Below are 27,649 nucleotides of genomic sequence, written 5' to 3'. Positions count from 1 at the left end.
ACACACACACACACACACACACACACACACACACTGGAATATTATGCAGCCATCAAAAAGAATGAAATCTTGCCATTTGCAACGACGTGGATAGAACTGGAGGGTTTACCCCAAAGATACAAATGTAGGGATCCAAAGGGGTATGTGCACCCCGATGTTTATTTTTAACTTTCTAGGATGGTTACTTACCAATTTTTAGCCCTTCTTCCTTCAGAGTATATGCCCAAAATAATGTTTTCTGTGAATAAAGACAATTTTGCTTCTCTTCAGTTTGAATTTTATTTTTCTTACCTTACTGCACAGGTAAGGAGTTAGAGAACGATGTTGAATTGAAGAAGTTAGAGCAGACATCCTTGCCTCATTCCCAATCCATGGGATAAAGCATTCAGTCTTTATTAAGTATGATGTTAGCTTCAGGTTTTTCTTAGATGAGGAGGATGTTAAGGCAGTAACCCTCTATTCCTAGTTTGCTGCGATTTTTTAAATTATGAATGGATGTTAGATTTTTTTCAGATGATTTTTCTGCATCTGTTGAAATTAGTAAATGATTTTTCTCTTTTATTTTCCTAAGGCAATGTACATGAACTTTCGAAATTTTTTTTTTCAAAGATTTTATTTATTTATTTGACACAGAGAGAAAGATAGAGAGAGCACAAGCAGGGGGAATGGCAGAGGCAGAAGGAGAAGCAGGCTCCCCGCCGAGCAGGGAGACGGATGTGGGGCTGGATCCCAGGACCTTGGGACCATGACCCGAGTCGAAGGCAGCTGCTTAACCTACTGAGCTGCCCAGGCGCCCAAACTTTTGAATTTTAAAACAACCTTGAGATCCTAGTGTAGACCACACTTTGTCATGTTGAGTTATTCTTCTTATAGATTGTTGGATATAATTTGCTAAAATTTGTTAAGGGTTTATGTTATGTTTATGAGGGATTTTGGTCTAGTTTTCATTTCTGATAATGTTGTTTGTTCAGTTTTGGTAACAGGATAATGCCGGTCTCACAGTTGTTAGGATGTTATCCTCCCCCTGCCTCCCTCCCTTTTTTTTTTTTTGTATTTTCTGGAAGAGTTTGTGTAGAATTGATATTACTCCTTATTTGTTTGATCTAAATTAACTAGTGAAAGTATGTGGGCCTGGAGTTTTCTTTATGGGAAAGGTTTTAACTACAAATTTAAATGCTTTAATAGATATAGGGTTATTTAGATGTTTTATTTTTATTATTACATCTTGGGTAAACTTTGATATTTTGTATCAGAGTTATTGGAAAAAAGTTTAATACTCTCTTTTTTTTAATATCTGTAGAAATTGAAAAATGGTATCCCCTCATTTCTGTTATTCATAATTTATGATTTTTCTCTTTTCGCTTGAGTAGTCTGGCAAGAATTGTGGTTATTCCTCCTTGTATTTCTATTAGTTTTTGCTTCATGTGTTATAAAACTCTCTTATTAGGTACATAAACCCTTTCTTACTGATTTTTTTTACTTTTGTCATTATGAAATGACCTCTTTATCCTTGATAATATCTTTTGCTTTGAAAATCTACTTTTTTTTTTAAATAATACTTGTTTTAATGTTTATAATAATGTAGCCAGTTCAGCATTTTTGGTTACTGTTATTAGCATGGTATGTATTTTCCTGTCCTTCTACTTTTCACCCATTTTGGGTCTTTACATTTAAACTGTGTTTCGTTTTTTTTTTAGTATGTTATGTTAATCACCATACATTACATCATTAGTTTTTGATGTAGTGTTCCATGATTCATTGTTTGCATATAACACCCAGTGCTCCATTCAGTATGTGTCCTCTTTAATACCCATCACCAGACTAACCCATCCCCCCATCCCCCTCCCCTCTAAAACCCTCAGTTTGTTTCTCAGAGTCCATAGTCTCTCATGGTTCGTCTCCCCCTCCAATTTCCCCCCCTTCATATTTCCCTTCCTACTATCTTCTTTTTTTAAACATATAATGTATTATTTGTTTCAGAGGTACAGGTCTGTGATTCAACAGTCTTACACACTTCACAGCACTCACCATAGCACATACCTTCCCCAATGTCTATCACCCAGCCACCCCATCCCTCCCACCCCCACCACTCCAGCAACTCTCAATTTGTTTCCTGAGATTAAGAATTCCTCATATCAGTGAGATCATATGATACATGTCTTTCTCTGATTGACTTATTTCGCTCAGCATAACACCCTCCAGTTCCATCCACGTCGTTGCAAATGGCAAGATTTCATTCCTTTTGATGGCTGCATAATATTCCATTGTATATACATACCACATCTTCTTTATCCATTCTTACAGGCAGTATGGATACTTTTTTACAGTAGTGTTTAATCCATTTACATTTAATGCGATTGTTAATGTAGTTAGATTTGAATCTGACATTCTGCTATTTTTTCTCCTTGTCTCACTTGTTCTTTGTTCCTTCTTTTCCTTTTTCTGCTGTTTTTCAGATTAATGGAGTATTCCTTTTATGATTTCACTTTATCACCTTTATTGGCTTATAAGCTAATTCTTTATTTTGTTATTTTAGTGCTTATTTTAGAGTTTCTAGTCTATGTAGATCTTTAATTTATAGTGTACCTTTAAGTGATATTATACCATTAACATTTAATATCAAAACTAAAATGTTATTCTTGCATTTTTTACTTCCTGACCTTTATTCTATTTTTGTCTTGTATTTTACATTTATGTATATTATAAACTCTTCAAATTAGCATTGTTTAATAGTTGTATTTTAAAGAGATTTAAATAAGGAAAAAAACATACATCTTTAACTATGTAATTACCATTTTTGGTGTTCTTCATTCCTTTATGTGGATCAAGATTTTTGTCTGGTACAATTATTTTTTTTCTGCCTAAAGTACTTAACATTTCTTGTAGTGAAGGTCTGCTGTTCTTTCTGCTTCACGTCTGAAAACATCTTTATTTGCTTTTGATTTTGAAAGATATTTTTGTCTGGTATAGAATTCTAGGTTGACCATTTGTATCTCTCAGTACCTTACAGATGATACTCTATTGTCTTCTTACTTGCTTTGTTTTGTTTTATTTTTTTAAAGATTTATTTATTCATGAGAGAGAGAAAGAGAGAGTGCGCATGTGAAAGCACATGTGAGTGTGAGGAGGGAGAGGGCAAGCAGACTCCATGCTCAGTGTGGAGCCTGAAGCAGGGCTCCATCCCAGGACCCCAAGATCACAGCCTGAGCTGAAATCGAGAGTCAGATGCTCAACTGACTGAGCCACCCAGATGCCCCCTCATTTGCTTTTTTTTTTTAAGATTTATTTATTTATTTGACAGAGATAGCAAGAGCAGGAACACAAGCAGTGGGGAGTGGGAGAGGGAGAAGCAGGCTTCCCACGGATCAGGGACCCCGAACATTTGCTTTTTTTAACAAGAAATCTGATGTCACCTGTATTTTCCTATATAACATTTAAAAATTTTTTTTACTTTATTACTCTTGCTGTTTCAAAGATTTTTCTCTTTGTTACTGGTTTTGAGCCATTTGCTTATGAAGTACCTTGGTGTAGTTTTCTTTATGTTTCTTGCAGTTGAGGCTTATTGAACTTATTATTTTTATAGTTTTCATTAATTTAAAACATTTTCCAACCATTATTTCTCCAAATATTCTTTCTATTCTCTCTTCTACTTCTCTCTTTAGTGGACTCAAAATTATATGTATGTTAGGCCACTTGTAATTGTCCCATAGATCACTGATGCTTTATTTTTGGATTTTTTTTCTCTCTGTGTTTTCATTAGGTAGTTTCTGTTGCAATGTCTTCAAGTTCATTCATCTTTTCTTGGCAATATCCAACCTGGTATTAAGCCCAACCAGTGTATTTTTCATCTCAGACATTATGATTTGCATGTCCACAATTTTGATTTGTTATCTTTTTTATATACTCATTGTCTCTATGTAACTTTTTTTCAATATATTAGTTATATAATAACTTTTAATACCCTTATTTGATAATTTTGACATCTCTGTCAGTTTGGTTGATTTTTAATTGATTTTTCCCCATCAGTATGGACTGTGCTTTTCTGCTTCCTTGCATGCCTGGTAATCATTGTTAAATGGCAGATATTTTAATTTTACCTGGTGGGGTACTGAAGATTTTTATATTGTTATAAATCTTTTTTTTTTTTTCTTTTGTAAGCTATATTCTGGATGCAGTTAAGTTGCTTGGAAACAGTTTGATCTTTTTCTGGTCCTGCTTTTGATTTGTTAGGTGGGTTTGGAGTTATGCTGTGTCTAAAGCTAATTCCCATTACTGAGGTAAAAGTTTCCTGAGTACTCTGTCCAATACCCCCATGCATTATTAATTTTCCAGTCTGGCTGGTGGGAGCACCATGGTCTTTGGCCTTACAGTTTCTTCACACACAAGAACTGATCAGTGCTCTGAATATTCAAGGGGGATGTCTGAAGAACCTGATCTTCAAAGTTCTCTTCTCTCTGTCCTATGGATTCTAGCTGCTCTGACTTCCTGAGACTCTCAGCTCTGTCTCTTCAACTCAGGGAATCTGTGGGGCTCTTCCTCAATCCCCCTTCCTGTATCTTAGTCTAGAAACTCCTACAAGGCAATAAGCTGGGGCAATCATAGTGCTGTTTATCTCCCAACTCCTGACTCTCAGTTCATCATCACTTGATGTCCAGTGTCTTAAAACCCTTGTTTTATTTCTTTGGTCGGGGTGGGGGGTTGTTTTAAATGTGATTATAAATCTGTTTCATGTTATTACATCTTGGCCAGAAGTGGCATTTCCTCTCCCTTTACTTCTAAAATGTTCTAAATATACTAGTACTTCATAAAGTAAAAATTATGTTGTATAAAGTTTCAGTATTTTTAGCCATTACTTCAGAGAGAAATGGAAATAGGCTCACAGAGGTAAGAGACTTTTTAAAAAATATGGATAGTTATAGTGGTATGATTAGGATACAACAGCACCTTTTAACTCTGTGCTTCTTCTGTAATAACATATATTTATGTCATAAATCCGCTGAAAATATCTTCCAGTTTATACAGTACAAATCAGTGGCAGGGCATACTCTCCTCCATTTAGTTAGTTCAGAGCTTCATTTAAGATCAGTTCTTGTTAGAGATGATATTTGTTCTCATCATTACCATCTTCATTATCATTCTTTGTAGTAGGTGTTTCTTCTTGGATTACATTTTTCTCCCTCTGTAATCCTAGCAGATACAAGCCATCCAGTTCAGTTTGTGACATTGTTGTGATGCATTGTGTACTCCACCACTGTTACGGTATTGAATTTACTCACCTGGTCAGGTCTGAGGATGTTACAGTTTGGATGCTTTAACGTTGCTCCTTTCATAAAGTATCACATTTTGAGAGCAGTGAAGGGGGGGATACTGAGAATTGAGTCTTTTTCCAAAGCATTTATTTAAGGCAGTAGAGTTAGAAATTTCCATTTGAAACAGCACAGATGCTTATCTTTTAAAGTAAATAAAGGTTAGCAATCTGTAGTGAGAGTTACGTGGTAAGATACTTCAGGATGGCATCGTGAAACCCACTTTCTATTTGAACAATGAAAATATGGAGTAATTATCTCTTTAACAAATATTTATTAAGCCCTTTTTTTCTCCAGACAACTCTATTTGGGTCATTAGAAAGATTAGTCTGATGTATACTCTCCTGAGTAGTTTATATATATCTAGTAGATAACTCATGAACATAAACAACTAGTTTAGGGTAAGAAGTGGTAAGAGAACGGACACAAGCTCTGAGTTCTCTGACTACAGTTGAACAGTTAGGTTATTATCTCTTTGTCTTTCTGCTCTGACTTCTCTTAGCTCGGTTTTCTTTTAACATTTTCCTTTTTCCTTATGTTTTCTTTTCCTGACTCCCACTACAGTGCACATTGACTCACAATCCATTTTTCAAACTGGATTGTAAACATGAATATGCTCCTTTTCGATAAACTGTCACTTATATGTTGGCTAATACTTGTTCAGCTGCAGAATAATCTATATGGAGTAAAGACTTTAGCTGGGGATTGGACCTTTCATAGACATTGGGGTCTGAGAATAAAGATGATATAGATAGTTCAGCTAACATAATTTTTCATAGACATTATCAGGGTATTTCACTGGAAAATAATTTCTTCAGAAGAGCTTTATTTTGTCTAGCAGTGGGCTTGTTAATTCAGTCTTTGCCAATCATTAACATTTACTGACAGTCGTACTTTTTGATAGACAGTTTTTATTTATTAGATACTCGATTGTGTACTTTATAAAACATCTCACTTGAGAAAGGGATCAGAAATGTCAAACTAAATTTTTGTTCATGGTTATACAACCCTAAATCTGCCCATAGCTGTAGGCTTATCTACATTCTGACATACTGTACTTCTCTTGATCAGTTCAATAATGTTATGGCGTAAGTCTTGGTCTGTGTCTCTAGTGCCTATCTTGATTGTGACCCTATTTCTATGTTGGTAGTTGCATCTTTACTCAGTGGTAGATGTGGAAGCCAGTCTAAGCAATTTAAATATATAAGATTATGTTACAGTATCTTCTATTTTATTTTTCAGAAATGGATTTAATTTAGGTTGTCTAAATTTAAAAGTAGGAGGTAGTCATTGTTAAATTATTTCAGGAATCATTTATATAAATTAATCAATAGTTTCTCACCATCCTTTTCCAGGGTCTATAGCAAGAAATATGGAGTACATATATCAGGTCAATGGATGGGCCTCAAGACTCCTTAAAATTTTGTGTTTGAACTTATATGCCTTTTATTTTAAAAATTGGCTTAATGACTTTGGTCTTTGGAAGCTCAAAGGGCAGACATTTGTTCTGTTTGTTCTTTTTTATTCACTGATTTCACACAAGTTCTTGGGACAGTAGCTGAAACATAGAAAGCACTCAGTAAATATTTGGATGAATGAATCTATAGATACCTTCTCTTTATGCTTTTAGTGTCAGTGTGTCAGTAACTAGGTCCTAAGTCTTTAAGGCTGACAAAACAAATCTCTGCCTTCAAGGAACTTATGTCCAGTGGAGGAGATCCAGAGGAGAGTGCAGTTGATGATAATATTTTAATTAGTTATTTGCTTTTCCTGCCAGACTCTGAGTAACTGAGAACAACATCTTTGTCTAATCTTTATGACTTTTTATATGCTTAGCCCAACATCTGGCACATAGTAGATGCTTATTGTTAATTAAATGAAATAGAAAATTTGAATAGCCTCCATATGTCTAATTCAAGTTAGTGTTCATGTTATCACTTTATCTTTCACTGTAATAAACTCTCCCTCCATGGTGCTTGGTCTTAGCTCGCTTATTTATTTTAGATGTTAGTAATGAAGGAGACCTTTTACAGAAGCAGGATTTTTAAAGTTTTTTTAATTTTTATTTTTTGGTCTCTGGCTGGAGTTATAGGCCAAGGTAAAATTATCATTACATCTCAACTTATTCCAATTCTGATGAAATCCAGTGGTGATCTGGAGGTTAAGTAGAGTTACTGTATTTTTCAAACATTATTAGCACTTTTGTATTTTGCCTTGATCTATGTCTGTCAGAACACTATCTTGGGCTGTTAATTCATTCTGCTTTATGGTAGGTTCTTATCCTTTCTATTTCCTGGAACCTTGTACTTCCCTATTGCCCTTAGACTTTTTGTGCTCTTCCTTCGTAGCATTTTAAGGATATCCTTTTTCCTTAGAATGTTTGATTGATGATTTATCCTAATGCTACATGTTGACTTAAAGATGGACTTAAAGATGATGAGAATGCTCAGCTCCCTAAGACATGAAAGTGTAGACATAAAGGAAATTTATAAAAAGACAGATGTTGCTCTAAGATCTCTACATTGAATGGCAGACCTAGTATGGAATGCCTCCTTCTCTATCCTCCCCTCTCGAAGCTTTTTGATTATCTTGTAACACTTTAGATAAAGTGATTCGTTATTAAATAATTTCATTTATTTATTAGTGTTAAGCTTTGGAAAAACTTCTTTATGCATTGCATTTGGTTTTACAGAAAACTTTTAGATTTTCTTTGTTGAAAAATGTATTGAAAGGGCTATTTGTGTTTATGTACTAGGAGGCTAATGAGGTTTAGAACAATAACTTGCTACCTAAAGTATGTTCACTTTCTGTCCTTTATATATTTATCAAGTCATAATGACAGTAGGGAACAATGGAGTTCAGAGTCAGATTTCAAATGAAGACTGAATAGACCTATTCAAAAACTGAAAACCAAGGACGTTGTAACATTGAGTGCTGTGTAGATGCTATTTAACGGGAGGCCAGAGCATATGTGTGGGTGTGTATGTTGTCACACAGTTTATCTTTGCCTGTCTTTTCATGTGATAGTAAGTAGTTGAAGAGGCTCTTAGCTGCAAATTTTTTTATTTTTTATTGTTATGTTAATCACCATACATTACATCATTAGTTTTTGATGTAGTGTTCCATGATTCATTGTTTGTGTATAACACCCAGTGCTCCATGCAGAGCGTGCCCTCTTTAATACCCATCACCAGGCTAACCCATCCTCCCCCCGCCCAGAACTCTCAGTTTGTATTTCAGAGTCCATCGTCTCTCATGGTTCATTTCCCCCTCCGATGTCCCCCCCTTTATTCCTAGGTAGAATAATAGAACTTGTGCCACCTCTGTCATCACTTGAGGCTATGCTGAGACTTTTGCCCTTAGGTTTTACTAATCCTTAATAAGAGAAGCCAATTGATAATTGACATCGCAGCTTTTTTGTTTTAAGAAACCAAATGCTTGCTTATGCTCTATGCTGTAAATTGTCAGTATTCAGTGCTACATATGACTTCTTTCAGATTATTGTCATTAAACCTTGAACTTTTTGTTTTGGGGGTGGTACTTTTTAAAATTTCTTTTGCTGATTTTTCTACATGTGGACAGTTTTAAAAGCTTAAGCAGAGTTAATTTGAATATTCCCAATTATAAAACGTAGTTCTAGATTCTGCAGTCTCAGCTGTGAGGTAGTCTGAATGAAGTATTTTTTGGTGGTGATGCCAAGATTTTTAAAGCATAGTAAATCTGATTCCTTGATCTCTCTTATAGTATTCTTGATTTTTGTGTGTGTGTGCTCACAGAATTTATTAAAGGAAAATGTAAATGGCTTTTTCTTTATATACTGTCATTTAAACAGGACTCCAAAAAAGAGTCTGTTATTTCTCTCATTAAAATAAACTTACATATATTAAACATAATTCTGTTAAGACCTATTATGCTTATTCTAGCACTTTTCTCAGTAGCATTTTTAGTTTCCTTTATGTTTGTGACTTACAGAGATGGAGTTTAATCCCACTACTTACTTGACCTGGCTAGAGTAATGATCACTCAGTCCTGAACTTTTACTCATTTGTATTTAATTTCCTCACCTCTCACTCTGCTGTCCTCTCACTTAAGAGTAAAATCAGATACCACAGCCTTTTCAGGGATGATAATAATAATTTCTCCTTTTTTTTTTTTTAAAGTGAAATTATAGAAGTGTCTCAGTTGTTGGAAACCACTAGAGGAACTTTGTGAACAATTTTGGTGGCATGAAAGCTAAAACCTGAAAATTTACTCTCTGCCATCCAGGCTCGCCAACTTTTTGCATGAGGAAGCAAATATTTGATAGGCCATAATAATTGAATTCGTAATTAAAAAATTTTTAAATGAAAAATTTATTCAATGGAACATAAAAATATTTGAGATTTCTTTGCAAGATTACAGTAAATTCTTATATCTTAGGAAATGTGCAGTTAAGAAAAGCTCTGTTTTGTTCATAAACATAACATTATAAAATTATTATAATTTCATAAGGAATAAAAAAACAGGTCTGTGATAATAAAAGCAATTATAATTTCCCAAATGAGACTTTCATGGTTATAAGATGTGCTTCTTAGGGTGTATGGAATTGGATTTTCTGTTTTTTATTACTGTTGATGTACTTTTAGTTCTACTGGTTACTACCTCACACGTGCCTGATTGACATTATGATGCATTCGTGTGGAAATTATGAAAAGTTGTTTTCATGCAACTGTCCTGTAGTTACCAAAGGAACTTCACTGCATGAAAAACAAACATATCATTCAGTGGACAATGCTTAATCTGTTCAGGAGCCCAAACCTATTGCTGTTCAATGACAGAAGAAAGGAGAGGGATTAATTTGAAGATGCTTGTGCATGACATATGGTAATTTCTCCATAGGAAGGAAGTGTCAAATGGTGACCTCTAAATCTTAACATTGACCTCCAGTTGTAGAATGTGTGTGCCATACGGTCTTTTTGCCTTTTCATATGATAATTTAAGCTGAAACATTTTCCTGGTAACATAACTTTTTTGGGGGTGGGGTGGGGTTGTTGCATGTATTTTATGAGGATTAGAACATTCACAATAATTACTTTTATAATATAAAATATGGGTATCATAAAAGTATTTTTTAAATTAAAAATGAAGCTATGTTAGGGTTCTCCTCACAAAAGTTGTTTGGTATATATATTCTTTATAAGTTGGCAGATTTTAAATTGTATTTTTATAAAATGAGTGTGGAAAATTGAAGTGATCTCAGTGGATGTTGGTTTGAGATAATAAAAAATTTACACATAAGGTTAGGAAATAAATTATTAGAAAAATGTAATTGGCAATATGAAGATCAACTGAAACTTTTCAGTATGTGATACATTTTAAAAATTGAATTACATTTTTGCTAATTCTTAATATGTCTGTCATTTTTTCCTTGTAGCCTTGTTTTAGAACTGTTTTGTATTAATTAGTACATTGATAAATTAGAGTATTAAATAGATTTTGGTTTTAAGAGGAATTTGAACTACACTGTGATGACTATTCAGTAAAATATATCATTTCCCTGCCGTAATCTCAACGATCATGCCCTCCTGATGAAAACATCATTTTTCAGTTCTCCATTTACTATATTTTGCCAACTTTGTTTTTCATTCTTCACTAATACTGAGCTTTTTTTCAGAAGCCGCTGTACCTCAATTCTCTCCTCTTTATTTCTTCTGTTTTCTCTGCAAGTTCCTGCTCCTGTCATTTCCGCTCGGTCTGATGCTGACCACTCTGGCTCTGACCCTGCTTCTACTCCTGCTTTACATACCTGTTTCTTAGTAAATGAAGGTATTCTCTCTCAACTTTCTAACAACTCCCTTTCAGTCTGTGCTTTATTCTGATATGACATGTTCTTTTTATCCAGTTTATACATTTATCTGCTTTGTTATATATGAGATCCTAAATTTTCCATTTTTTAACTTTATTTGCTAATGTCAATGATAAGGGCCAGTTTTGAAAATGTAATGCTGCTCCTGGCTGGTATAAACTGTGTTTCTTGTAACTAGAATGCCATTAAAGAAGTGCAAAGATGCTAATCTTTGATGTGAAGTAGGTATTAAAAGGTGGTTTGGTTTTCATAATGATGTTTGCCATGTGATCTCTGGTGTTAGAACTAATGAATCTATTTTGCATGTATCATTACTCTGAGGTTAGAGGGAGATGTGAGGGGTCTGTTTACATTATCATTAGAGAAGTCTTCAGAACTTTATAACCAATGGTTATAAACTGAGAGGAATTCACCTGTTTATCCTCCTTACTATTTCTGTTTCTGGATGAGGCAAAAATCCATAATTTCAATATTTAAGATGTAGTTAGGCTATCATATTATCCCTGTGGAGTTACACTAGTTGAAAGTATTTTTGGAACTCTGAAAATGTGAATGGAATCCACAAACCTTTTTTCCCCAAGAGCCATTATGGGATTATTTATACTGCCTGGAAGCCTAATGGAACTTGTGAGCTCTGAGTTATATTCACTGTCTTCATTGTGGGCTCTGTCTTCACCAGTATGTATAATACAAAAAGGAGGAAATTTACAAAATCTCAAATGTAATCCAGATTGATTCTGACTCTTCACTAAAAAGCAGTATTACCAGTCCATTCAAATGGAAAGAATGCTACAGTATCTGTAAAGTACAGAGCCCATGTTCAGAGTACCACTCATTTGGAAAGAAAACATGGGAGCACAAAAGTATAACTCATTTTTTGTTTGGCTTCCCTGTCATAGGCATGTACTAAGGTTAGTATGCTAAGACTGGATTTTAGCAAAAATAATTAAGGTCGAATTTGTTAAGCTATTGTGAAAGATAGTAATTTGTTATTTCAAAAAAAAAAAAGCTCTTGACTTTGGACCATGGTGAGAATCACTATCCTATTAAAATTCAGCTCATAAATACACTTCATACTTTTATGAGACATTGAAGCACTTCAAGAAGTTGTTAGGTTGTAATTTATATTTACGTATATATTGTGTATATGTATGTATATATATCCTCTATGTATATATATCCTCTCTGTATATAAAATAAATTGGAATCTAAAATGTGCTCATCACCTTAATTATTTAATTATATATTCTCAGTTAATGAGAATTTCCTTACAAAAGGATGAATCTTTAGATAGGTGGCTTATATGTTACTTATTCTCTCTCTCTCTCTTTTTTTTTAAGTAATCCCAGTAATTATTTTGAATTTTATAATAGGGTTCTTGTTGTTTTAGAAAACTCCAGTTTAGAGTATTTCAAAACATTGATTTGTTAAAATTCTGTGATCACAGACAATTCACCTTCTATATGGTAGTAGATAGTTGTTTTTTTGCATTAATTCTTGATTATTTGTCTTTAAGTGTTATCCTCAGAGGGTAATAGTAATTATTGTGGATTAATAGTGGCTTCATACATGATTTGGGAAGACTGAGGCATTTATTGTGTATATATTTTTCAGACCCACCTTTAAAACAGGGTTGAAATGCTTACTTGAGAATGTCTGGATATCGTTACTTTTAGATATTGCAGTGGCTTGCAGTGTTTTTTTTCTTCATATAATCAAGTTTCATGTTATGGATGAGAATTCTGGAAAAAATAACTTTTATTCCCATAGATTAAAGTTAATGATACTTAAGATGTTGTCAAGTTTGGATTATCTGGTTTTTATTTTATGAAATGTCTGAATTCATTTTTCCTCTCAAAATTGATGTTATATTACTTAGTTATGATTGTGATTAAATATCTGATTCATTTTGTAAGATAAGAGATCAATCAGTATTAATTAAAAGCCCTGTGACAGACAAGGGAAGAAATCTCTCTTGACCGACAAAGGTGGTCATACACAGATGGCCAGGCCTTCAGAGACATGAACTTACCTTTGGATATCTGTGTGAATGCCCTTTTAACTGAAAGTGGTATCAAGTCTGCAACTCTAGTACATGTTTATTTCTACGTTTTCTCAATCCTGAATATGTTTTCTTTTAGAGGGGCTGTTTAGAAATATGTTTTCCTTGTAGAATTTATATATACTTTATGTGGAAGTTTATTTTTATTTAAGACTTTGAGAATTCTTATAAGTATCAACTACATGATTTAGAGATAAACTACGTTTGATATAATTATTTGTATAAAATAGTAAGTTGAAATCATAACATAATTTAGCACATTTGCCCTTTTTAATTTTTGGTGTAATATTTAAAGAAATATCTTTGAATTAGGGAATGCCAAAGTGCTAAAGTATTTGTAATATGTTACTTTTTAACAGGATGGAGCCAGTTGGCTGCTATGCATTGCGTGATGCTACCAGACCTGCTGGGACTGGATAAATTTAGGCCTCCGCTCCTAGAGATGCTGGCTCGGAGATGGCAAGACCGATGCTTGGAGGTAACATTGATGTGCTGTGGATAGAAAACAAAAACAGGAAAGCAGTAGACAAGTGTAAATTTGAAATGAAATGGTTAATATTTATCTAATTTCTTTTCGTTTATTATGTGATAGAAAATATGGATTCATGACTTTTTTTCAGTTTATATACTGAACAGTAATGTTCTAGCTTGCGTGTTTACTTTTTAATCCAGTGAGTATTTGACCAAAAGTTTCATATACTTTATGGAACTGTTTCTTTGTGTGTTGGTTTTTATAGAGATTATTCTGTATAGCTTAACATACATGCATGCTCACATACATACACCCACCTCCCCTAAAAATCACACACTGAGATATAATCACATCAGTCAAATTCTAAATGAATAGCCCTTGTCCAGTGGAAGATAGTGTGTTATAATAAAAGAAAGTCTTTGGAATTTGAAGAGACCTGGTTTTAAATATCAGTTCTGCCAATTATTAACTTTGTGACCCTGGGCAATTTACTTAACCTGTTTGAAGCTCATTTGTAAAGTGGGGATAATACTATATTCCTCATGGGATTGCTATGAGGATCAAATCAGATAATGCAAGTAAAACAGTACAGAGCCTGACACAGGGTAGGAGCTCAATAAATGGTACCTATTATTTTGTGTTAATGGACTTATGCTGTATTAGACATCGCTTGGAATATAATATCACCAGGGACTTTGAAATGTTTTATAGATAGAGATTTCCTTTACTATGGCATTTGACCTATCTAGCTATAGCAGTTTGTATCATTTAAGATTTTAAATTTATCAAATATAAATATTTCCCCCATCTGGTTTCCCTTCCCTCAATTCTAAGTGGAATTGTAGCATACTAAAATTTTCATGGTTTTGCATTAAGTAATATTTGAATTCACTTCAAAAGTTATAATTAAAAACAATTTTTATTCAAACTCTTATCAGACATTGCTGAGTTACCTTTTCAGTGATAAAGAGTTAGTAAATTGATATACCACTTGACAATTGAATAGCTTTGTTAACCCCATGCTTGTGGTAATTTGCCAAAATAAAACTCAACTAAGACTGCATTGAAGGACAAACTGAAATGATGGAACTTTGAAAACTAGTTTCCTTCTGTAGAATTAATGCCATTACACAGGAATATATTTTGCCATTTGTTGAAGAAAGTTGTTTAAACGTGTCTTAGGTATACAGGAATTGTGCAGATTTACACATATATTTGTGCAAACAATACCTACTTAGTATATAAATATAAAGAAATTCACTAGATAAGGTTAAATTTCTTCAGGCTAAAAGAGAAGACAAGTTTAACAGTTCTAACTGATTTTTAACACTAACAATTATATGGAAATTTTAAAGTGAAAATTAAAGCTCAAGAATGTTACATTTTTAAAAAGCTTTGGAGAATGAAATTTTAAACCCAGCGCTACATAAATGTACAAATATAATTCTATTAGTGTTAAAATATTTTTTGGTGAGATCATTCATTAAATTGTCTTTGATTTTGCTCACATCCAATTTATTCAGTACTTCGTTCATTATTTGGTTTGTGGTTTTTCTCTTATAAATAAATGTGGCTTGTATATTTCCTAGCTTTATTTCATGATGAACTTTCTAGTTTTTAAACACCTCACCAACTGACCTGCTTCCTCTTGTTTCATTTGGCTCCATTTCCTTCTCAGGTCCGAGAAGCCGCCCAGGCCCTGCTTCTAGCTGAACTGCGAAGAATTGAGCAGGCGGGGCGGAAGGAAGCCATCGATGCCTGGGCCCCTTATTTACCTCAGTACATGGACCATGTCATATCACGTAAGAATTCACTACAAAACTTTTCATGTTTACATACAGAAGTTCTAAAACTCACAGATATGCTCATTACTGCCTCTCAACAAAAGTGAGTCATTTAAAGTGAAAATAAGGGATCTTCGAATTCTACGCATTCATTTTCCGAATCCCTATGGGAGTTTGGAGTTTGGTTTAAAAGAATATATCTCTGATGGACTGACCTCTTGTAAAATTAATCCCCAATCAAAAATCCTACTCTGTTTAGCAGTAGCGTCTGTCTCTGTTGCAGGATTATGTTTGCGGATGCCAACTTGTAGATAGCGATCTGATGATGTGCAAGTGCAGATCCTTTCTAAGTTGGAATTGTGAATCCTTAAGAAGTAAAGACCGGGTAAAGTTAGACCAGTGTACTAATGGAAAAGAAAATTAGCAAGGATTTTGATGGACAGATCTTTCAAAAGAATAATTTGAATGGGTTGGGAAAGGCCTTGGGAAAAATTGTTGAAGAGCTTGAATATTTTTTGCAGAATCAAACCTTTGTGATTCTGCTGTTAGATCAAGTGGTCATTGAAGAAAAGTTGTATTATGCTCTTGTAGTTTTTTTCTTTTTAGAAAAGTATACTTCATCCCCAATTCATCATTTGATTGGTTCTTTATTCTTCTAAAGAAGAATTCAGAGTTAAAGTTTTAAACTCTTATATTGAGTATAAGATAAAATCAGTTTTACTTTTTAAGTTAAATTCTCAATGAAACTTAGAACTTTTTACTATGAAAATTTGGCCTAGGTTTTAGGTGGATTCATCTTAAATGTTTTTTGCCAATACCAAATTCTTAGTAATAAGATACTCACTATACATGTCAAGACAGACAACACATGATTGTATAAGAAGGATATGAAAACAAGATTCTAAAAGGACTGTAGGGGCGCCTGGGTGGCTCAGTCGTCAAGCGTCTGCCTTCAGCTCAGGTCTTGGTCCCAGGGTCCTGGGATCGAGCCCCACATCGGGCTCCCTGCTCCGCGGGAAGCCTGCTTCTCCCTCTCCCACTCCCCCTGCTTGTGTTCCCTCTCTCGCTGTGTCTCTCTCTGTCAAATAAAATCTTTAAAGAAAAAAAAAAAAGGACTATAATTGTTATACCTGGTGTAAGTCTACCAGATGTTTGTCAGTGGTGACTCTAGTGGTTGTTTTTAGGTATGTGACCTTGGATATTTAACCTTTCTCAGCCTCACTTTTGTCACAGATGAAATGAAGATGATAGACTATAGGGTTATTCTGAGTTTGGAATGAGGTAATCTTTGGTAAGCACATGGAACAATGCCTAGGCTGTGGTAAGCACTTTATATTAAATACATTCATAATCTATAAAAATGCAAATATGTGTTTTACATATAACCATATTAACAACTCTAATTAAAATTCTTTAATCTGTTTAGGTAACAGAATTTACTGAGATAATATTGACTTTCATTTGCTCACTGGGAATTTTTCCATTTTAATAAAAGGAAATTGAAAAACCAGAGTCTTTAAACATATGGACTCTTTGAAAGGTATTAGGCTTAAAGTTCTTACTTAGGTATGCGTAGGCTTTAGTATCTTCTACATGTAAAAAAATGTTTAGAAGAGTAAGACTAGGATGAAAAAAGCTTTGCTTTTGAGCATTTGAAGAACCCTGAACAGTCGTATTTGTTCAGTCACTTGTGACTGTTAGCTTCATAATATTCTGAAAAACAGAATTAGCGCATCAGCTCATCATAAACCTTATTGAATAAAAGATGCCCCAATTTAAAGACAAACTGTGAGATGACATTGTGTGAAAGCAGGATTAGCTCAAATATCTACTCATTCCTCTGCCCCCAACACCATTTTAAGATCTAAGGATGCTGGAGGAAGCAAGATACTCCAATTAAAGGACAAACCTAAGTTGAAGGCGAAACAATAGCAAATCACTGGAGATCCTTTTCAAAGAACAGTGCTGCTGTGAAAGTATGAGAAACTGTTTCAGGACACCTTTATTTGGAATGGACTACATTGGGGGAGTGGACTGAAGTAGAGTATGTAGCTGAGAAGCTACTACAGAGGGGATAGGGGACCCAGATCTAAATGTAGATAGAGCCGAATAAAAGGTATTTCTAAGGCTTGGTGACAGACTACATATCAAGGTCTAAGGAAGACACCGAAGACGCATACAGTGTTGTATTCTTGACAGTTTGGGAAGAAAGGTATTAGCAATGGTGGTGAATGCCATTTTATTTTATTTTTTCCTGGAAAGAAGGGAATGAGTTAGCTACAAGATAAAGGTGTAATATGGTCTCAGATTACTCCCCAAAGCAATGATGAAAATGTATATGTTGCTAGGTGAGAGGCCTATTAGAGGGTCCAGAGAGGATACAGTATGAGTAAGTAAAATAATGACAATACGTACCGTTAATTGAACACTCTCTGTCAGGCTTTTGCTAAGTGCCTGGTCTGTGTTATTTCATTGAGCCACTGAAATAAGCCTGTAAAGTAGGCACTCCTGTCACTACCACCCCCCGCTTTTTTTCCCCCAGATGAGCGAGTTGAGGCCGAGAGAGATTAAGGAACGTTCTTAAGGTCCCTCAGTTACTAAGTGACTGTCAAGACTACAAAACTGATTTTCTTAACCACCATTTATTCTGTCTTGCTTCCTCCAGCATCCTTAGATCTTAAAATGGTGTTCAGGGTAGAGGAATGAGTAGATATTTGAGCTAATCCTGCTTTCACACAATGTCATTTCTAGCCATATTAACAACAACAATAAATTGGAGCAGAAACGTATACGAAAATTACTCTTAATTGTAAGAAAATATTTCTCGTCATTATTTAAATAAGCATAAACTAGGGGTGTCTGGGTGGCTCAGTCGTTAAGTGTCTGCCTTCGGCTCAGGTCGTGATCCCAGGGTCCTCGGATCAAGCCCTGCATGGGGTTGGGTTCCCTGCTCGGCCGGAAGCCATCTTCTCCCTCTCCCACTCCCCCAGCTTGTGTTCCCTCTCTCGCTGTCTCTCAGTCAAATAAATAAATAAAATCTTAAAAATAAATAAATAAGCATAAGCTAGGTTGTTCTTAGGTCAGATTTAACCTTTCTATTTATGTAAATTAAAGTCCTTTTAGTTAGTTATAGTATCCTGGAGTTCCTTATAAATTAACTGAATACTGGCTCACTTAAAATTTTAATCTTATCACTTCCTATTATTGTATTTTTAGTGAAAGAATAAACATGCAGTCTACATATAACTAAAATAGCTCACACTAACAACTCTTTCTATGATATAGTAATCTGTTCTGGAACTTTAACATTGTCTGAGTGTAAAATTAGTTTGCTTTACTGGGAGCTTTCTATTTAAATAAAAGAATGTCAAGCTGAAGGAGTAAGGATTCTGAATGTGTGAAAGGAGAAGAAAGCATACAACAAATGAGAAATGACCACATAGGGCTGTTGAACAGATTTGCTGTCCAAAGGGATCAAAAGGTTATGGAGCCAGCTGGTGGACAGGCCACACCTGCCATAACATGCTTGTAGTGCAGTCGCCTCTACCATAATCATTAATGTTTGTAGAAGATGATTATCGTAGCAAGTTAACAGCATAAAATGTTCTTTTAGGAACTTAAAACCTATTTTTAGCATAGGAATCTTCTTATTAAAGTAGGTAAAATATTAAGCACTATGGTAAATACACCATTCATCAGATATTTTCTTATAATTTAATCAGGCTAAGCATTTTAAAATGTGTAGTAATTACCCAAGCAGTATTGGCAGCTCCTAAGTTATGACTGAGCTTGGTCTAAGAGTCCCTTTGTTAGATGTTTGTCTGAGACTCAGAAAATGCATTTGCTTGAAGAGCAGAATGTCACACTAGGCTGATGGGCTGTGATAGCCCTTCATATTACAGCTCTGGAGCCTGAGGTTTAAAGTGGGAAGTACCTTTCTCTGGCTTCACAGCCAGTAAGTAATTGAGCTGGGACTAAGATGACAAGTCAGCTGGTCATAGTGACTGGGGTCTTCTGGAATTTTATTTAGGTACATTATGTAATAAAAGACTTTTGTAGGTTTGAGAACCTAAGGAGAGCAATGAGCCAGAAGCCAGTTGTTTTTTTAGGACTGCAGAGAGCGGTAAAGGAGAGACTTCCTGTACAGCATCCAGCACAGAGGATTATACACGTAGTGAACGTTGGCTGACGGTCCCCTTTCCTTTGCTGTGCTGGTTTCTGTAGTTTTGTTCTCCTTATTGTCACTGCCTCAGAATTCACTTGAATTTATATTGCTAAGAGATTCTGGCAGTAGACCAGAAATCACTGGCGAGGAAAAAGGAGCAATGGTCTGCCTTAACTGAAAAGCTAGTTCACAAATTTTCATAAAAACCAAGTCCTCGTTGGGTGATAATGAGAATTTTGCTTCAGGTAATGGAGTTCTGTCCCAGATCGTGTTAGGAAACATTTTATCCCTTATAAATGCAGGCTCTATGTAAACTTTTGATGCCTGATTTCTGATAGAAAATTTGAAGATAAGTGCATTATGATTCTTACTCTAATGGTTTACAGGACCAGAATTCTAAATATTGCATACATTCTTGTGATAGTGACTTATATAAATATTGTAAATGTTTTCTGAGTTATCACTCTTTCTCAGGTATTTATAATCACTTTTATGTTACAAAATACTTTTTAGAAGTTCTGTTGATAATTTTTACTAAGGAAGGGTTAATGTTATTTTGTGAAACGTGTTATAATTCAGATGAAGATGAAATGTTGAAGTTGTCTCAGATTTACTTTGAAGGGAAGATATTTTGTAGAACCCACTTTTATATATTTCTTTTTGTGACATTCTACATGTAGCATTTTGATAATTGACTTTTTTATGAGGTCAAGCTCCTGCTAGTTTCTGAAATATACCCACGCTTGCCCTTCATTCCAGGCAGTGACTACTCGGAGGTAAATGCTGATGGTTCCTGATTTCCTTTGGCCTGTGATGCAGAGTGACCTTATAGGGCATGAGGTCACAAGCGTAATTATTTCTCGTATGTTGTATTCTGCTTGTGCACTGTGGCTCATCTCCTCCTTTAATTTCAGAAACATTAAACACATAAAAGTTACTACCATTATATAAATCAAAATCTCTTCTAAAGAGGGTGCTATTGTAATTGTATGCAGTTATGACCAATGTAGTATTAATTTGCAAATTTATCATCTCAGATATTGATAGAAGGATGTGTAACACATCGTGTTTAATACGTATTGATGTCATCAGAAAGAACAATCCTTTGTTCTTATCGAGTCTCTGCCTTTTTAGCTTCCTTTTGTGCTAAGGTTACCAGGGTTAGGCTCGTCTTTTTTATCCCCCTTGGAAACAGAATAGGATTTCTTTGTTCAGTGAAAGACACTCCTAGTAAATGTTTTGGGTTTGACTTTCAACAAGCCACACTGTAGTACCTATTTTAACCTGGAATTGAAGTCACTTTCTGATGATTATAAGGTAGTGGTCATTCTGAGCACAAATATGGATGGACCAACAATATACAAGAAGGTAAGATGGAACTATATATTACAGAGGTAGGGGCGAAGTCTCTTGTAGCTGGTAAAAATTTAAATATTAATGCATTCTGTGGTAGGCAGATATTTTCAGGGTTTGCTGGGGAAAGGATGGGAAAAGACTAGGAGTGGGGTTTGCTAAATAGGATTTAAGTGAGTTCCTCCCCCACCCCCAAAAGGCCTTAAACAACACAGCATTCCTTCCTTTTTTCTCTTTTATATATGCCTCAGTTATTTGGGACTCTCTAACAGCCTATTATGGAATGATTTTCTAGATAACTGAGGGTTTAAAAGTTACTAAATGCTTGGATTTTTAAAAAATGTTAACTCTTTTTGTTGAAATATTTCACAATGTCTCTGGCTTTTTAAACATCTTCCCAATAGCCAGAGTTGTTGTTTTGGCCCATGCTGTATAATTACCACCATTTGCTTATTGAAGAGAGTAGACTTGTTTATCTGAACATAAAAGGACCCAGACTGAAATGCCTCTCACGTTTCATATTTTTAAAAGATAACTTTCCTTCTTCCTCTTTTTATTGTCTAGGAATCGTTACCAGTTTTTGCTGGTGGGCTGTTTTGTCTCATCCCCAGGAGCTTCTGCCCCTGATGTCTAATTTACTGTTATCACTGTTCTGGGAGTGTGGAAGCCAGGCAGCCAAACTTATTTGAGTTAAATATAAAATAAGAGTAAATTGGCTAAGAATAAGAGCTCTTTGATGGGAAAAAAGTCCCAAAGCTTTAGTGTAAGCACTTTGTGGTATCTCTGTGGACTCCTCACATTCTGCTTCCTTGACTACTTTCTCAGGTCTTTTGTTGCATTCCGGGTGTATCTTTCTTTTTCAGAAAAAATATTCTAACTAGATTTGGGGAAAAGGCAAATCATTTGGTTGCTTATGAAGAACTGAGAATTCTAAAATAGCCCTTTTGTAATGAATGCCTACTTTGCGAATCCGCTGAAACGAAAGGATGAGGTTTGCTCAGAAATATCTGTGGTTGTTACCTTGTCGTGTTCACGGAGCCAGTTGGATGTGATTGTGCATTTTGATTAGAAAGGGAAAGTACTGAATTATGACTAAGTGATCTATAGAAAAAGCGCTTGATGTTCTGTGGAAATTTTTATATTGAGAGGCAGAAGGGTTTGTCTTAAGACAAACTATATTATGCAAAGCGCACTGTGTCTTTGTGTATCTGTTTACAGTGTTAAGTGGGGACCTACAGGATTTGTTTCTCTTTTTTCTTCTAGAGTGTCAGAGCTGTGGGGCTTAAGTGTAAGCACTCTAGACTGATCATGTATTTAACAGCATTAAACTGTTGTGCTTATCTGTATTTGGCTACTAACCTAATAGAATAACAAAATTTCTTCTTCCTCAGTCTCAGCTATTTAAAGGAAAATCTTTTATGTGACTTGAGTTCTTGGAGGTGATATATAATATTCTTGCAATAGTCCTTAAATCCTTTTTATAAGTCTTGGAAATTATAGTGGTAAAATGGCAAATTAAAAATGAAAGCATCTGGATCCATTGGTTATTTAGACTTTACCTCTAAGCAAACAGAACTCTGTAGCATTACCTTAATGCTGTAGGTTAGGAACTCCACAGGAATAAGGAATTTCACGCTGCCAGGGAAGTCCTCTGTATACAAAGATAGCCAGCAGCCTGGTTTCCAGTTCTCACCAGGAGCCCCAGAGCAGTTTCCAGCCTGTGGAACAAAGCAGGAGTGGAGCCTGGGGAAGTTCAGTCACTTCGTCCTTGCATAGCAGTGAGGAATTGGGGGATTCCGGTAAGTGGGGCACTCCTTGCCTGCTTCTTTCTCTTATGCCACTGGCCCCTGTGAAAAAGCTTCTGGAGCTGAAAGGATTTGAAATAATTGTAGTTATTTTCTCATGCCCCCTTCTTTTTCTCTTTCATGAGTCTGTCTCCCTCCCTTCAGTGCGGAAATTGGTTACCTCTCCTTGAGTTGTAGTTGGTGGCGAGACCCCTAGGAGGCATGGCTCACTTTTCTTTGGGGTGTTTGTACACTTACTAGTGCTTTAAGGAGTTGAAGGCTCTTAAGCCTATGAAGACTACTTTATAAAAGAAAAACTCATTGAACCTGTGACACAGTGTTAAAAAAAAAATGGTCTTCAAATTGAAATGCCTGATATACCTTTAGCTGAGTTCTAGTGGCCTTTGCTGTAATAAATGACCTAATATTAGTTGCTATGAAGAGTATGATATTGATTTGTGCCATTAGTCTCTTGCTGATTTGCTGAGGAACAAAAATTTATAATGCTAATGGAAATAAAGTACTTTACAAAACACTGCCCACGAATACCGGAACATGTCTTTGTAATAGAACTAGTGTCTAATAAGCTTTCAAATATAAATTTTCCTTACTCTAGTACAGATTATTCCAGTACAGGAGCTCAGAGTCCTGTTCACCTTGTTTTTACAGAACAAAAAGCAGAATCGATTATCCTATTATGTTTTAAATCTTGGGCACCTACTATGCATGCACACATCCAGTTTTGATTGGATTGTGAGACATTTCTAATTTTATGCCATATTTCTAATTTTATTATCTCTTTATTGACTGGATGTTATATGTAAGTGCATTGTTTTAATATTTTAGTTCGAAGCCTTTTGATCTGCATGTGACAGAATAGTCTATAGTTTGGAAGGAAAATAGTAATTTAGTTATTGCAAGAAAATTATATGAACCTATTTTACCTGTGATATTTTAATTGTAATAGCTAATTGTAGATTTTGTTCAAGTGTTGCTTTTAAGTTCTGGGATGAAAATGATCAAAGTATACTAAAATGTCTTTGCTGAATCCATTCTTCCCTTCCTCTTCCTGCTTTTTTGGAGGGAAGTTTGGTATTTTATATTTTATTTTTCCTTAGTATTGTCCTAATGATTTATTACTCTATTTTTTGTTAAGCGGATTTTGATACAGATAAGTGTTTTAATATTTATAAATGGTTTTATTGTGCATGACATTTGCAGACTTGGTTAATATTTTAGCACTTTTAGTACACAAACATAAAGAAAAAAAATTTGTTTTATTGGTTTGAGCACCCAAATTGACCCCAGCAAGATTGAGATTGATCTGGTTTCTTTCAGCCTGTTAAATGCCAATCCAGTCATCTGTAACAATACTTAGTATTTTTGTAATTTTTCTGTACATATTTTCTGTGTTTGTTCTATACAACTTACTCATCACCTGAAAAGGTTTTCGTTGCTTGATTTAGAGATGAAAACAACCACAACCACCTATTTTATTGCTTGTTGTTTTTAAAAATTGTTGCTTACAGTTAATGTCTGCGCTGTAATCACAGTTCTGTTTCTGGAAGCCTTCTGAAAGGACTTTACATTTTACTGAAAAATGATGATGAGACTTCTATCTGAAGTGTGTACTTGTACTAAAGAACACTCAGCTCTAGGGAATGGAAATGGAAGAGGAGGGATTGTTCTTATTACTACACGAATATTCCTGCTGATTTTAAGATGTCTAATGAAATAGCATCCCTCTAATAATTAAACAATATTAAACAAATTCTGGCATAGCTCATGGGTACAGAGACATAAATTAGCTTTTAGACACTTTTCTATCACAGTCGTGAAGTGAAGAAGGCTTTTTCTTTATTTTGTGCTAGGGGGCAGCTGGCAGGTCTTAGGTTTGGTTTGGTTTTGATTTTTGCTTGTTTGTTCTTTCTCTTAAAGCTTAGTCTTCAGAACAAATAATATCGAAGTCAGAGGAACTGAACTAGAAATGAATCTCTGAATTCTGGGTGATAGGTAGAGGGTTGAGCATTTGTAGTCTTAACCTAAAGCATCGTGGTGCTTCTTGTAACATATTTACGTAGGGTTTAAAGTGACCACATAATCTCAGATGTGACCTATTTTAAGATGTGATCAGGATTCTGAGACCATTCCAAGCTTTTCCCGTATAGAAGTTGGTTGAGCACTTGAGGCTGGAAGTCTTTCCGATTCCATTTCATCACTGGCCAGTGTTGTGGAGAAGAGATTCCAGCGTAGTGATTCTCAAATGGAAGGGTAAGAGGCAGGAGAGATGGGTTTCAAAAGGTGATTATCTCAAACATTACTCCCTCCTCAACCAAGGATCTGTATACATTCATTTCATAGTTTCTCAGTCAGATGACAATAATTAGGGAGAAAAACACTGTTTTTTCAAATGATTTTTCTAATGACAGATAAGCAACTAATTTATGGAACCAGATTACTAGCTGGGAAGTCCAATGGAAAGGGGTATCAGGAGATCTGACACATTGTCCTGCTTCACCGAGCAATAGCTATAAGGCCCAGAGAGATCACCAGGCTTCTGCACATCCTTATCTAGTTCAGTCTCTTTTTATGTGAAAGGAGGGGAATGAACAAATCTATGTTTTTCAAACTTTTCAGATAGTAAACTTACATATGAAATCTTAACCACAGTCACAATATATAAAACAGATAAATAACATTAAGTAGTTCCTTTAGGCAGTTTAAATCTTTGGGTTTTTTTTTTTAAGTGAAAAATAAATTGTTTCTTGTACATTGAAACCCTCATGCTCTTCTCTTGACTTCTGAGGTTCTACCTAGCACAGTCAAAAACTAGTTCATTATTTGTTTCCTAAATGCCTCTTGTTCTAACAAATGACACCCGCCCACACACATACACACACACATACACCTGATACAGGGCAGGGTTACAGACTTTCCCTTATATATTGGCAATTCCTAAAATTTGTTATTATGCAGGACAACCTTTAGTTTCTATATAACTCTTATGGTTTTATGGCATCTGGTGAAGAATAGTCTTGCTGCTTCTCCAGCAAATGCCTGTGGTCTTACAGAGCTTCATCACAGCTCGTACCTAGGGGACTGCTAGTGCAGTATGTACTTTCAACTGAAATAGTTGTCTCCTGGAAGCACAGAAACGGTTTTGAATATACTACATTAACGTTTGATACATACTCTGTTATTTTGATTTAAAATGTGTTAATCTTTCAGATATGATTGGCCAACTGTCTGGTTTTAGAACTTATCTGTATAATGTGAGTATGGATTTATATATATTCAGTCATCTTTTAATAGCCATGATCCACTTGACAAACCTCTATAGTAATCACTTTTGCCCATGTGACTTAATGAATAGTCATTGGATGAGGCTCAGTACGTTAATTTAGATATCCTTTTCCTCCTCCCCAAGGCATAAGTGCAGTGATGTTGGTATAATATGTATATATGTAATCAGTAAATTTACTTGTATACCTTCTTGAGCATGTTAGTGGAGTTTTGATTATTTTTTTCTTTCATGCTAAATATATATATTTTTAAATATTTTATTTATTTGACAGAGAGCACAAGTAGGCAGAGTGGCAGGCAGAGGCAGAGGGAGAGGGAGAAGCAGGCTCTCCAATGAGCAGGGAGCTCGATGTGGGGCTCGAGCCCAGGACCCTGGGATCATGACCTGAGCCGAAGGCAGACACTTAACCGATTGAGCCACCCAGGCGCCCCTTTATCCTAAATATTTAAAGACCGATTTTACAAGAGATTTTGTTTTAGATTGAATTTTTGGTTAAGGAGTTCTTATGCAATTCTGTACATTCTTACCTCCTTTTTTAAAAAACAGTGGCTATATACATGTCCTGTGGCCCTGTGGGTTGCATGGGATCATCATGATGCACAACAGGAATATTCATTCTTGAAGTTAACTATTCAGGCATATGAGCAGGATAACAGAGATGAGTTACTTTTTTTGTTTGGTTTCGTTTTTGACCAAAGCATATTTAAAGGCTTCTTACAAAAGCAGGCTTACCTTTTTCCTTTCTATTAATTATATGCTGAGCAGCTTTAGTAGTGATTGGTAGACAGGAGAAAACACATCAAATAAGGATCATTTTAAAGGAATTGTATTAACCTTTACTACTGACCAGTAGATCTTTTTTTCTTAATTCCTCTTGGAATTGCTGCATAGAAATGTCAGGATGGGTTGTGAAATGATCTGTTTGAATGCCAAGCATAAATTTATAGATTAGTTTGGAATAAAATATATATGTGTTTTCCTATTCAATTTTAAAAACTATGTATTTTTGAATATTTCAAACATACATAAAAGTAGAGAGTAATGTAATGAACCTCCATGTACCTGGTGCCTGGCTTCAACGGTTATTAACTCATGGACAGTCTAATTTTATGTCTACCCCTCCAAACACCTGTCCCCCCATTTTAAACAGTTCTCAGATACAATATCCCTTTATTTGTAAATATCTCAGTTTGTATCTTAAAAGCAAGGGCTCTTTTTATATTAGTAGGTACATGCATATATATATATACACACACACATAAATACAATACCACTAAAATGCCAAAAATAATTAAAACTTCTTAATTTTATCTAATAACTCAGTATTTATACTTCCCTCGTAGTCTCATAATTGCTTTTTACAGTTTGTTCATTCAGTTTAGGATCAAATAAAAGCCCATATATTACAGTTAGTTTATATGTCTTTTATGTTTCTTTTATTTATTTATTTTTAAAGATTTTATTTATTTATTTGAGAGAGAGAATGAGAGATAGAGAGCACGAGAGGGAAGAGGGTCAGAGGGAGAAGCAGACTCCCTGCCGAGCAGGGAGCCCAATGGGGGACTCGATCCCAG

General features: G+C 35.0%; 1 protein-coding gene across 4 annotated transcripts in view; it reads left to right on the top strand.

Moving 5' to 3' along the window:
* Positions 1 to 27,649, top strand: part of WDR7 (WD repeat domain 7) — a 365,699-nt gene that overhangs the window by 119,682 nt on the left and 218,368 nt on the right. For 3 of the 4 annotated variants that reach the window (XM_073898127.1, XM_073898126.1, XM_073898128.1), the window contains 3 exons: positions 11,013 to 11,111; positions 13,573 to 13,691; positions 15,364 to 15,487. In XM_073898127.1, the coding sequence (XP_073754228.1) occupies positions 11,013 to 11,111; positions 13,573 to 13,691; positions 15,364 to 15,487 (342 nt within the window). The remainder of the gene's footprint in view (positions 1 to 11,012; positions 11,112 to 13,572; positions 13,692 to 15,363; positions 15,488 to 27,649) is intronic. The other variant, XM_025886347.2, reaches the window with a different exon arrangement.

Source organism: Callorhinus ursinus, unplaced genomic scaffold (assembly GCF_003265705.2).
Source record: "Callorhinus ursinus isolate GAN/ISIS: 27379988/994484 unplaced genomic scaffold, GSC_fseal_2.0 scaffold11, whole genome shotgun sequence".
NCBI lineage: Eukaryota > Metazoa > Chordata > Mammalia > Carnivora > Otariidae > Callorhinus > Callorhinus ursinus.
The sequence above is the reverse complement of the archived record's forward strand: the minus strand, read 5'-3'. Positions and strand labels throughout refer to the sequence as shown.